This window comes from Loa loa (assembly GCF_000183805.2).
Source record: "Loa loa unplaced genomic scaffold supercont3.263, whole genome shotgun sequence".
NCBI classification, from domain to species: Eukaryota; Metazoa; Nematoda; class Chromadorea; order Rhabditida; family Onchocercidae; genus Loa; species Loa loa.
The window spans coordinates 8,881-22,454 of record NW_018108443.1 but is presented as its reverse complement, the minus strand read 5'-3'; the positions used below and the strand labels follow the sequence as shown (position 1 = coordinate 22,454).

Genomic DNA, 13,574 nt, shown 5'->3' with positions numbered 1-13,574 from the left:
ATCAAACTAGTTATATATATATATATATATATATGTTTGTTTGGAAAAACTGTTATATCAACAATATTATTAATTCATTTAAACTTAAATATGTATTAAAATTACTATTTTATAATTCAGTAAATTTATATGCATGTATGTGTGTATGTGTGTATGTGTGTGTGTGTGTATGTGTATGTGTTGCAATGAATGGATTAAATAGATCTCTATAGCATTACTAGGCTTATTATTTTAGACAAGAGATTATATTTGCAAGCAAGGAAAAAAATAATGTTAAGGCTTATTTTCTTCCTAGAATTTTTTATTTTTAGCAAAACATCGCATGTTTAATGTGTTTTATTTACTGAATCGGAGTGTGTAAATACGACAATATCATTGTCACATGGGCCAAAATAAAATTGTCCATTCGAAATTTTACTAAATTAAATGACAATCAGTATATTTTTGGCAAAAGACAATTTGTTTATTGTTTTTTAAAGTACGATAAATTATTTCTAAATTCGAAAATCTAAACGTAATATAAGGAGCATTGTTAAATTAGATTAAATTGATATGATGAGAAAAGTATCGTTGCTAATGATGATAATGATAGTACCAGTGGTAGTAGTAAATAGCAAGTGGTAATAGTAGTACTAGTAGTAGTAGTAGTAGTAGTAATAGTAATAACAGTAGTAGTAAGTAAATAAGTAAGTAATTATGAATCATAATTTCATAAAAATAATGCCTGACAAGTGTCATCATCATTAATTATGTGGTGGTGATGATTGCTAGGTTATATTTAAGTATCTATTAGCAGTTTCATCTTTCAATTTTCCTCACTTTGTTATTCAATTTTTCTCATTTCTTTGTCTCAGAAAGCATTCAAATCTCTTGAGAATAAATTCATTGTAACAAACCAAAAATTCAAGTAATTAAATTAAATCAAGAATTCTTTTCTTTCCTATTCAATTAATTTTGCTCATTCTACTTTAAGCATTTAAATATTCTAATATTAGCAATAAAGTATTGTTTTCATATCAATTAAATGCTTTAATTATTACAATATTTAAATCACCTTTAATTGTATTTTAAAAAGTAATTCGAATAATTTTGTTGCAAAATAATTGATAAAGAATAAAAACATAAATTATCAAACAGTATTACTCATCAATTTGCATTAGGAAATGCTAGTTGTTAATTGATCAATATATGATAAAATTATTTGATAATAAATGTTTACTTATTGTGTGGTTTTTTTTTGTTTGTTTAATTTTAATCAATTGGTCGGAAACTAAAAAATCTTTTATGAACTAATTTTTGTTAATGTAACAAACAAAAATTTTCTTATAAAAATAATTTCCAACAATTATGATTGATTATGATATTGTTTTTTTTTCTTATTGAACACTTATCTGATGTAATTATTGTTTGATATGATAAGTGAAATTATCAAAACAATAAAACTGTTACAAATTATCATATATCTGATAAGTTAATAATTCGGCTAATCAAAATGAATTATCATATTGATACAATCTTACTCAAATATAAATGATTTGTTGCTACATTTATTATTGTTCCATTAAAAATATAATTATAAAAAAGTTATAATTAGCATTCCTTTCATTTATGAATGGTCATTATTAATGTAATGATGCTACATACAAATTCATAATATGGAATGTCTTAATCATGAAATTAAGATTTAATTTCATGATTTTAATTGATTAAAAATTTTTTTGAATATGAATAACCCTACCTGAAATTTGGCAATTAATATTTTAACATCGGAATAAATCGTCTCGATATTCTGAACGATTAAATTTGAATCAGTGAAATAAATATGATAGATTGTTTTGTTCAATCACTGCAAGGAATAGTTGCAGAATATATCCATCTGTTTGCTAAAAAATCGTAGAAACAGAAAATTTCTTGCTTAAAATCGAAAAAAAAAAAACTGTTCGATCAAACATCCTTTATTGATCATTTTTTTCTCGTTCCCGTTACATTCTTCATAAATTGTCGAACAATTAATTTGCAATCTTTTCCGGAAGAGATTTGTAGATTGAAATTACGGTTTAATTTTCCTTCAAATAACTAACATATAAGCTAAATGAGCATTTTATTTTACTATTCATATATAATTCAAAGTCGATAATTAAATTTATTGTGATCCGTATAATTTGAAATTGTTGAAATAATCGAAAATACAATGAAAACGATTTGAATTTTTAAACATAAACAAAAACATGACACATTAAAATTTGACAAAAAAGAAAATTATGCAAAACTATTTTAAAAAAATTCTAAAATGAATTTTCAATACTTTTACATCTCATTTTCGCTTTATTTATTGGAAGAAAACAAAAAAAAAAGGAATCGAAAAAGCAATCACATCTCGCATTCCTACTTCAATGAAGCTTAATTGCACTCTCATCTTTAGGCATTACGTTATCAACAACTTACGCCTTTTTCTCCAAGAAAGGATATGCAAATAGAGGATGACATTTGTTTATCATTATTTTTTTTTTTCTGTTTAAATTTAAATGAATAAAATGTTTTCAGAAGTATTTACTGATGATACAATTAGATCTTTCTTTTTTTTTTTTCTGCTTCTTTTATGATGTAATCAAACTAATACATTCAATGTAATTATTATTGGTGAATTAATTGGATGTGAGATTTGAAATGATAAAATATAAAAGAGGAAAAAAATTGCTTGATTTCAGTAGCTAATAATTTAGCCGATGTTAGTTTCATCGTTAAAAGAAGGAAATATTTCTTAATAAATTATAATCATTCTTTGCAAAAATTTGATTTAGCATTTCTCACTTCATACAATCATTACTAACGGTTAATATTATCAATTCAATAGAATGGGAAGTTTAGTTGATCGGTATAATTTCGAATTTTGTTTACTAAAGAATATGAATGAAAGTTTATTGCAATATTATTTATCACTCTTCTTTATCAATTATCAAACAAAAGAGAAAACAAACTACATTCTAATGAAAATGGCAATTAAAAGTGGAAATGAAAGACTTCTAAGATTGGCATCAAAACTGTTTAATAGTTCAGGAATCAAATTTGAGCTAAGCCATCTCGTAATCTAAATTACAGTTTTAATTTCCTAATTTCATTTCTCTCTTTTCCTCATATTTATATTGAAAATAAAACTTCATGCTCATATTAGCAATTGAAATTGCACCAGCCACTTTTCTTTTCAGCAGCATTACAATCAATTACAATTCATCTCAACAACTATCATGGCGAACGACATATTTCTTCCCTCCTACAAACTTTATCACAATGAAAAGTTTGAGAAAATAAGATATGGAAAAGCTCTTTATCATAAATACACAATACTTATTTTTGTAAAGACAACTACCACTATTACTTCTTCTCTTTATAGCAGTAAATAACAAACATAATCAAACTTCTATCAGTCACAACTTGAAAAAAGTTTTGAGCAAAAATTTTGATATAGCAAAACAGCAAAAAGCGCTAAAATCGGCTGAAAAAAAATTCTGGATTCAGGATTAACAAATACAAACTTATACAAATTGGTCCCTATTGATTTAACCAATAAATGATGCATGGATGTATCTTCTGAACAGTAAACAGACGAACATTTCAGAAAATCATTCATTTTGTCCCGCGCAGTCAACCTATGATTGTGATAAAAGCTCGAAAATAAAGAATGGAGTGAAATCACATCACCGACTGTATAAAGTTGAATCAGTGCATACAGATATGTCATACATGAAAAATAAAAAATGAACATCTTTGGAAGGCTCCATTGAATTGAAAAAGTTAAAGGATGATATAATGCAGAGCAGCAAGAAACATTTGATAGCTCAAAATTAGAAAAAAAATATCAAAAATATACCTACAGTTTAAAAATCTGAATAGTTGGCCCATCATCTGAAAGTCCTGTATAAGCGCCGTTAAATATGAAAGTAATAAACACCGACAAAATCTATGTAGTCTGGGTATAATGACAGCCAATAAACTTTTTAGAAGGTAATAGTGGCCGGGATATGCAGTATAATATCTACGGCCAGTAACGTCGCGTAAAGTTAGCGGGCATCTGGAAGAATTAAAAAATGAAACAGTTCTATAACACGACATCCAATTACCAACTAATTAAATCAGTTCAATTAATTTCAAATACTATCATAATAACAAATACAGTTCAAAATGAAAGAAAAGTACCTGTTTGTCCTGCAAACCCAATTCCACCTTGCATACATCTGCATATGCACCATACCTCTCAAAACCGCATTCGATAAATCCGGTAAAATAGACTGCATCATTTAACCAAGTCTGACCTAGCAAAACAAATATGGAAAACCAAGTTTTTTGATTTATGAATCATCAGCAAAATTCAAAATGCATCCAAATGCATCCAACCAAAGATTTAAGATGAGAGGAAAGAAATGTCTGTCGATTATATCGGTCTAGTTTGAAATACAGATTATCTGTCAAGAAAAAATTGTACACTTTAGGACCTTACCTTCATCAAACTGAATACGCAAACGGCTATTCCCGCCAGCTTCACATTCTTTTGAATAAATCCTTGTCCATCCCTCGGCTTCTTCTTTTTCAACCATTGATCGTATGTAATATAAAATATGGAAGATCTAAAAAGGAATTTGTATTTTGCAGTTTTTACATGGAAGGAGACAATTCATAGTATTTTCAAGTTCACAAATTTTCACATGGCTAAATTGAAATAATAAGAGATAATACAAAGGACGACTTACAAATCAAATAAACTACAGATGGTTTTTAAAAAAAAAATTGTTCGGTGCTTGCAGTTCAGTTAAGACTGAAAAAACAACTTCGTTGGGAGAGATGCTGAATGTGTAGAGGAATAAAGCAAATGAATACGGTAGAGCAAACTTATTACCTTCTCCAAAGAAAGGAAAAATTCACCCTGGCGTCAATTCAACGGATTAAATGGGAGGATTAATGGTTGCATTGCAAATGTTTTCATAAGGAGCCCAAAGAGGATCTATACTAACTGCCATAATCAAATTTTTTAATAAAAGTTTGTGATATATTAACTTATCAGTCAAAAAAAAGCCAAAATCAATAACCTGTTTCGAATATTCACCAGCATACCGTACATTTAGTATAATGTGCTTTGTCTTTGTTATATCTGTAAGTAGGAGATAACAATTATCATAACTTGTTAGATTTCGACAAAAATTGAAGCATATTATTCATTAAGGATTTTCTATCATGGCAGCTATAAAGCATGGAAGAAGTGAATTTATTCTAACTGTCATGCTATTTTCCATAATAATAACTGAGCTAAAATGAATGAATGGATCTTGAAAAAGATGAACCTTCAAATGAGTTCAACCATGTAATATGAAGGCGCGAAATGCGCAAGCCTGGATAAATCCTCAGCCTAGGATATACTAATGGATGAGATTTTTTGCAAACTAATGAATTTGTTGAATCGTAACGAGGTACTGTAACCATATCTTCCTGAAACAAGCTTTTAATATTCTATAATATGCATAGCTTTGATTTTGCTTCCAACTTCTCTATATTCGACTTTAATGGTGTAACTTTTTGCATGTGTAATCTTCACTCGACTACTTTTATGACTACTTTTATGGCGACTATTTTTCTTATATAATTTACATTCACTTTTGTTAGAGCTACAAATTTTTCGTCCCCCTTCAACTCCAATTAAGATTTATTCCGCAAGTATGAAAAAAATACGTGCGCATAAATTATTATGAACAATTTAACAGTAATTTCAGCAAATAATACAATTCAGTGCATAATACATCCTCAGACGATATTTAAGAAAAGTCAAATATGTTCGCCTGCGGAAGGGTTTAATTAAAATATGAATGAATCTTTCCCAGTAAACTTATAAAAACCGTGGTCAAATAATAATTCTTGCTCATAATTAGTGCTTAAAGTTTTACTAACATTTCGTATCTGAAAAAGCAAAAACTTACGGATATAATATCTACTTTTTCATCACTTTCATCATCGCTTAGTATAATCACATCACTAACAGTTTCACTTCTTTGAAATTTTCTGATCCCAATTGGTCCATTACGATTTTTTCGTTTTGTTTCTGCACTATTCAATCTCAAATATCCGGCTGCCGGAGTATGATTAACAGCACCTGAAAAACAGAATACTTTTTGAATAACAACTCTATGGATCTATACTTTTTTAATTAGTTTTGAATAATTCAAAGTAAAATTGATTATGGACGGTCCAAAACATTTTTCATCATTTCTGTAATTCAACTCAAATAACACAATACTAATGAGAAAGAATACAAAATAAATGGTAAAGATAATAATGCCGATTAAAACTGCTGCAATAAACATAGAGCTCATCAAAAATATTGTTCTACATTTCTGCATTTCGCAAGTAGCAAGTTGACCAACAGCATCACTATCAGTAAAATCGAACGTTACAGTCTACAACATCAGAAGAATTTCAGCTTAGTACTAAAACAATGAAAAAAAAGATCATTTCAACGAAGAAATAACAGCAAATCCATTCCCTAATAGCTCTGATATTTTTATCAGTCAAAATCTGTAAAAAAAATTATGTAAAACAAAACTCTTGCTATGACTGAATTGGTATTTTCGCTTGTGCTCTTTCTCGATTTTTCGCCCACTTATCAAATCAAGAAACAGTTTTTATACTTCATATCTGCGTCATCGGTTTTTTGTTGCCACCATAAAGGCAGAATAAAAATATTCCTTTAAATGCATTCCTAGTAGTTCAGTTCACAATGCTAGAGCAAGTATGGGGGGATCCGAATAACTTTGCAAATGTAGTCTGTAACTAAGCTTTTTCCCACTTGCGATAAATAAGATTATATTCTCAGTGCGCAACTAGAGATAAAGTGGGATAGGATGAAAGAAACAATTAAAATGCCTTCTTATTACTAAATTCGTTATAGAACAGCGTTTATAAAGTTAAATAACATTATTGTTATCCTCCTCCTCTCCATTCATTATCTGTCCCCTGTCTCTTTTAAAAACAGTTGAGGTTGGATACTATAAGATTTGAACTAAAATTATCAATAATAACCCGCACAAAAAACTGTTGACGGAAACGAAAGTTTACACAAGTGGTATTAAATTTTGACTTTACAACTGGTATGGAAATTAAAATTTGAAAAATATTCAGAAAAACATAACGAATGAAAAAAATAGCTCCAATAAAAGTCTGAAAAATATGGTACCACAAAATCAGTTAATAAAAAAGAAACCCTACTTTGTCCATTTAGTTGTGATGAATTATTAGCCTGTATGGTTTTATACTGGGAACTCGTTGGCATCAGAATATGGCTGCTAACATCCGATGGCATCGGCAAATTCAGTGGCTGATTCACAGTAATTAAAGCGTGGGCTGTTGCCACTGATTGAGTTTGTGGCGTTGGGCAGTTACCACTATTAGTCGCGGTTGAAAGGGAAGCCGAAATAAATTGCTCTGAATTTGCTGACGATTTACGTGTAATATTCGGATTCGTTAGACGTGATATAGCGACCGCTGAAACGGAAATCTGACATGATGGCATGTGTGCAAGATCCACATTTTCTGCATTATAAATCTCAAAAATTTCCAGAATCCATTATTCCGAATAGTCAAGTAAAAGTTCTTTCCCGAAGGAAATGGGGAAAAATCAAAACAGACCATCAGGAAACAACATAACACTTATAAGAACAAATATACTCTCGGTATCGCTATTCATAAGGCAATTATCACAGTATTTAAATATTTGAAAACAACAATATAGAAAGTTATTCAGGAATATATTCTTCTTCGTTTCCTTTTCATCTTTTTTCATTTTGCATAATTTCACTTGTTTTTTTGTTATTTAATACTTTGCTCTAACTCCCCACTTTATTCTATTTGTCCTACTTAGACTTAAAAACAAACCATTCTTCCGAGCAAATTCGTGGAACATATTATTCTGCTGCGGTGAAGTAAATTGTGCCTTCTCAGGCTGCATGTTATTGGCAGTAGAAGTGTTTGCAACAGATGATGTACTCGGTTTAGTATGTGACCGATAACGACGCACTGCTGATTGCACCTTTGGTGAGTCTGCAGTATTCCATAATCCATCCTCATCTTCCGCTTTCCAACGTTTTTCCCACGTTTGAGCTGCTGCCGCAATCTAAAATGCTAGTTGCTAGAGAAATAAAGAAATGAAATATCGCACAGGAAGGCTAATAAAAGTAAACTTTATGATTACTATAGTTAAGTATCATTAGCTTGTCCTTACATCCAAATTACCAAACAGCTGAGGATGTATTGTGATTCATCAAATATTGATTAGAATGGTAAGAATTATTCAGGTCGACCAGTTTGCTACCTCAGAGGGTTCAGGTATTAAGAATAAATTATGAGGGTATAACCGCAAAAGTCTCGGGAAAATAAGCATTACACATACATTGTCATACGTTAGTCATCAAACCTAATAAAATATTTTGCATGGTTCAACATAAACCCGATGATAGCTCATTTTGACTTTCACAATATCCAATCAAACGCTTTATTTTAGTCACAATATGATAACAGTAGATGAAATAAATTTCGAAGGATTAGTAATAACAATCCTGCAAAAGATATACCGTTGTTCCAGGATGCTTACTGGCGATGAAGCAACTGAACTCTCGAATCGTAAACCGCATCGTTGCTAAATTTTCACGTAAAACTTTAATTGATGCATCCTGTAATTTGAAGAACTGAATTTGGGAGTAAATTAGAATTTAAATTAATTGTCACAATGTAATTGGAAAAAAATTTGCGGTCGCTTTTACAAGATCATGAACTACTCGTTTCATAATCCATTTCGCTACGTTTAACGCTTAATATTATCTGGAACACTGATACGAAATAAATCCATGCATCCCACAAACCCAGTAAAGCTTCAGGAAACTTGAAATGATTCTTAGCTTACCTTAGCACGAACTTCCTCTTGAAGGGTTTTAACCAGTGAATTTAATTCACGTTTTTCCACTTTACACGCTTCAGTAACACAAGGCAGCTGCGATGTATAATATGTCAAAATCTGAAAACAATCAATAAAAATATTCTTTCATCTAAGCTTTCTTCACTTTTACATCGTAGTTTTAAAAAAACAAAAAATAAATGAAGAAAGAAAATTTTAAACTGCCTATATTATGAAACTTATTCGGAAACAATCATTTTTAACTAATTCTAATTTATGGTTCCATTGAAATGCAAAATTACACTTGATATGGCATACATACGTATCTGTAAAGTGTAGAGAATTTAGTATAAGCAACCTGCAAATGAAATGTGTACACGATAAGCAAAAATTCGATAGGTATACGGAATCGACAGGTAAAATTGTAGCTGACAAGTTTTATCCTAATTTATACAAGTATACGACAAATGAAACCTATTCACACAAGTATATAATATGTGAAAACATAATTTACATATGTAAATGCAATGCGAAATTTTGCTAACGTCTTCTGTAGGAATCTAACATATATGTAAAATTATTTAACCAACCCTTTTCAATTCATTTTTCGTTACCACACGTTTTCGGCAAACTTTATGTTGGGAAGCATTTCCTCGGACTGGTTCAACTGGTTCCATACCTGTAACGAAGCAGTCAAAAATTACATTTTAAAATCATAGTTTTATTAAATTGGATTAAATCAATTCAATAAAAATTAAACTAATTTAACTTCAACGGTAAGAATTTTATTTTTAATCAAGACAAACAAATGCCAAACTTGAACGATTTGTCTGAATTCCGAAATTATGATAAACCAACAACCTATGATATCAGTTCATGACAAATTACTGTAAAATATTACATGCTTAAATGATCGATCCCTGCATCATTTTAACATTAGTAATTCGCGATCTATATTGTATGCAGGGTTTTTTTCATATTGATTGCATATACTTATCCTTTTTTATTGCTATAACCATTCTTCCCCCCAAATGGTTGGTTACTTAAGGTTTTCCCACACCTATCTTTATTTTTTTCCCGCGGGTAATCAGCGCTTTCTTCCACCAGTGTTGCTAACTGCCCCATCAGCTATGCTACTTTTTCAGGGTCAATCAATTAAAATATTAGGACTGCCCGAATAAGATCCAGGAAAATCTTACCTTAATAAGGAAGTTTCCAATTTATATTCAAATCTAAATTTAAAATTTAAAATATGAAACCCAAATTTTCCCGCATGTGACAATATAGAAGTAGAATGATGGTAACTTACCTAGTAAATTAATTTTAATTAGATGATTTTAATTAATCGAAGATTCAAATCCATAAATCATAGGAAATCCAAACTTCAAATTTAAAATCGACATATTCAAAGAAAGGAATCGATCAAAATTGTCAGTATCAGTGGAAAGATGCCTGTCCATAAAGGAAATAAAACATTTCGCTTTCAGTTAATTTTATCATAGAGTGAGAGGAATGACGAAATAGCACAGCAAATATAAGGTGTAAAGAAGTATGAAAGATGCAGATTGAGTGCTGGAAACATGCCAAAGCAATATTAATGGTTGAAGAAGTGCACAATGCTCATAAATATTGATTATCGATTGATTTATTTGAGGACATTTCAACTGTCAAATTGATTCATTCACTATTGATTAACAATTCAATGAGAGAGCATTTCCAGTTGTGAGAACGATTTGACATCGATTATTGATTGATTGGAAGTGAAAATTTTATGAAAAAGAATGATCTGATCAATGAAAGTTAAATCAATTTTACTCATTTGATTTGAAATTTTTTGCATTTGAAAGCAAATTTGTTTTGTTATATCATTGAATTAGATGCGTTACGTTATAGCGTTTGTTCGAAATTTGAATTTTCCTTAACATTTGTTGAAAACCTGAAATTTACCTAGCATAAACCTGAAATTTGCCTAATGGAGACCTGAAATTTATTCCTTAGGCAGACAGACAATTTCATGCAAATATTTTCCAAGATAATGTGAGTATGAGATGGGGAAGGAATTGTGAAAAAAAAAAATGCCTTAAGGCTCAGAGTAATGCAATAATATCGATTAGTCTTATAACATTGTTAAGACTATTCCAAGGTAGGAGGACCTTAAAAGCTGAAAATTTAAAGAAAAAAAAGAGAAGGTCAGAGAAAAAAGGTAGTATATTAAAATTTGAAAAAAAAAGAACTCCATATTATTTAGTAATTAAAAATTCAAGAAGGAATTAGTTGAAGTCGATGGGAAAATTTAGAAGAGGTAAAAGTGAATTAATCATTGAGGATATAGGAGAAAATGTGACAAATTAATAATGATAATTGGAAATTTAATTAGTAATGGATTAAAGTTGTGGAAATTTTGGAAAATTTCCATCTAATTATTACAAGTACTTGCATTAGAATGAACAAAAATGTAACATCGAATTGTTTTTTTTTTTGCATGCATATTAATCATATATAATTACAGTTTTATATTGGGATTTAAATTTGATAAAGTGTAAAAATAAATTTAAATTAATTCTAAAATGCATTAATTTGACCTCATTAAATACAAATGAAATGACATGGATTATCAGTAATTCGTCATCTATTAAAAACAAAATGATGAAGTTACGAGGATAACATTGTTCGAATATGTCACCCAAAAATGATTCTCGATATTGTTAAACTATTCTATTTCAATTTCCAATTCATTTAATCATTTAATCTCAATTTTATGCAGTGCTATAAGACAATTTTCATCAAATTCATTAATCGTATCATTCATGATTTATGTCAAATTGAATTTAAAAATTCAGGAAGTTTAAAAAATTCTTATTTGATTAATTTTCAATTCAATTGAATTCATTATCAATGATAAGAACAGTTCAAGGGTGAATGCACTTTAACATTTGAAATATTTGATAAATTTCATGACAAATAAATTTACCTATATGAGGTTATTTTCGGTCAAATAAACAATTTTTGAATTTGATTAATTTAATATGCAAAATTTTGGAGGTGTTTAAGTTCAACTTTTTTGAAGATTTATCAGACTTTAAAAAACTTTTGCAAATTTCAATTCAATTTGTTTAATGTTCAAATTGATAAAAAGTTGCCTGCATCATTATCACAATAGCATGTCCTCATATCTTGACACTATCAACTGCTAAAACTATCATATATTCATTACTTAAATTCTCAATGTATTTTATAAAATTTCATGATTATAAATCATCTTTGTTAAAAAGAAGAAAAATAATAGAAATTCATTTTACCTAAACAATAAATCATTTTTTTCGTTTTTTTAAACTTCCGCTTTATTTGTTTTTCATTGCAAATTTGATTTTGAATTTCTAAAATTTCATTTATAATACCTTTCGTTCCTTTCCATCTCTCAATCTCCATTTTTTATTTTAGTTTTTTTTTTTTTTCTCTCTCTTCAGCATTTCATTTTAAGTAGGTTCTTTTATTAATTTTTATAAATGTCAACTTTTTAAATTATAAAATTTCTATTCGAAAATTTTTAAAATATGGCAATAATTGTTAAAAATGTACAGGTTAAATGATATATTTTGCATATCAGTGATATTATTGGGATGAAAAATGATAATTAAAAATTATATTTAATAGAGAATATTTGTTTGATGTAAAATCGATGAATCCTTTGATGAGTATGCAAAATTCATTTTAACTTCAACAAAATATAATTAACATTATTACCTGACTAAATGATATTTTATCACTCACAGTGTTGACATGCTTAAAGTAATGTAGCTAATTGAGATTGTTGACATGAAAAGTAATCTCAATAATGCATATAACAGATGACATTCACGATGATGTTGCAGTTTTATTTTGGTTTTCAATTTTAACTTTGTAACACATAAATCGTTTATATCTCATTTCAAATTAAACAAATGCTCATTAAATTAATTACATAAATTACAAAATTTAATGTTTTATCTTTTTAAATGATGTTTTTCAATTTGAATTTATTTTGTTTAAATAATCTGTATTTAAAGTAAACTTGAATAGTTTTAAAATTAGCATTATAGTTTAGAGAGGAGAACCGTATGCATTCTTAATATATAACAACTGGTATAATGCATTTATTGGTGGTATTGTATCTTTAAGTATTTCATTAAAATACAATTATACAAAGTATATAATTAATGCTTTTTTCAGAACCAATTAATGTATCGGAAATGATTAAAACTTTTTTACTTTTAACTTAATTTTACTGAAATATCTGATGAGAAAATGAATATTATATGAATGATAAAATGATTTTAACATAAAAATTTATTCAAATACTGATCCTTTATTTATTATTTTATATGAAATGATTAAATCCTATTATTTCTTTATGTATTTTTATATCATCGTATCATCACAATTGTTTGTGAAAATAGTTTTTATTTATTTAATTTAGGTACTCAATTATTTACTTATTTAATTACACATATCCCTTTCCTCTTTTTATAATTTTTTCATCAATGATTGCAAATATTATGATATGTTCCTTTTAAATTTTAATAAAATTTCTAAAAATTGAAACAAAATTTTAAAAACGAATTTTTTTTTCAAAATTCGGACATATATATATATATATATATATATA

General features: G+C 28.3%; 1 protein-coding gene across 1 annotated transcript; it reads right to left on the bottom strand.

Moving 5' to 3' along the window:
- Window positions 1-3,837: 3,837 nt before the first annotated feature.
- LOAG_07971 (hypothetical protein) lies at window positions 3,838-10,489 on the bottom strand. The gene is made up of 12 exons (XM_020447583.1): window positions 10,239-10,489; window positions 9,520-9,608; window positions 8,939-9,049; window positions 8,610-8,708; window positions 7,915-8,152; window positions 7,249-7,524; window positions 5,964-6,136; window positions 5,334-5,478; window positions 5,082-5,143; window positions 4,496-4,622; window positions 4,195-4,310; window positions 3,838-4,069 (listed from the first exon to the last, which is right to left on the bottom strand). Exons 2-12 carry the CDS (start codon window positions 9,604-9,606, stop codon window positions 4,034-4,036), a joined length of 1,470 nt encoding a protein of 489 aa, XP_020302201.1. The 5' UTR covers window positions 9,607-9,608; window positions 10,239-10,489; the 3' UTR covers window positions 3,838-4,033.
- Window positions 10,490-13,574: the final 3,085 nt, after the last annotated feature.

Bases quoted from the DNA above. Each gene is read 5' to 3' on its own strand.
- LOAG_07971 (XM_020447583.1), bottom strand. From the start codon at position 9,606: ATGGAACCAGTTGAACCAGTCCGAGGAAATGCTTCCCAACATAAAGTT. The intron at 5,479-5,963 runs GTAAGTTTTTGC...AGCTTGTTTCAG, and splicing joins AAAAAGTAGATATTATATCC to GAAGATATGGTTACAGTACC. The intron at 4,311-4,495 runs GTAAGGTCCTAA...TTGTTTTGCTAG, and splicing joins GCGTATTCAGTTTGATGAAG to GTCAGACTTGGTTAAATGAT.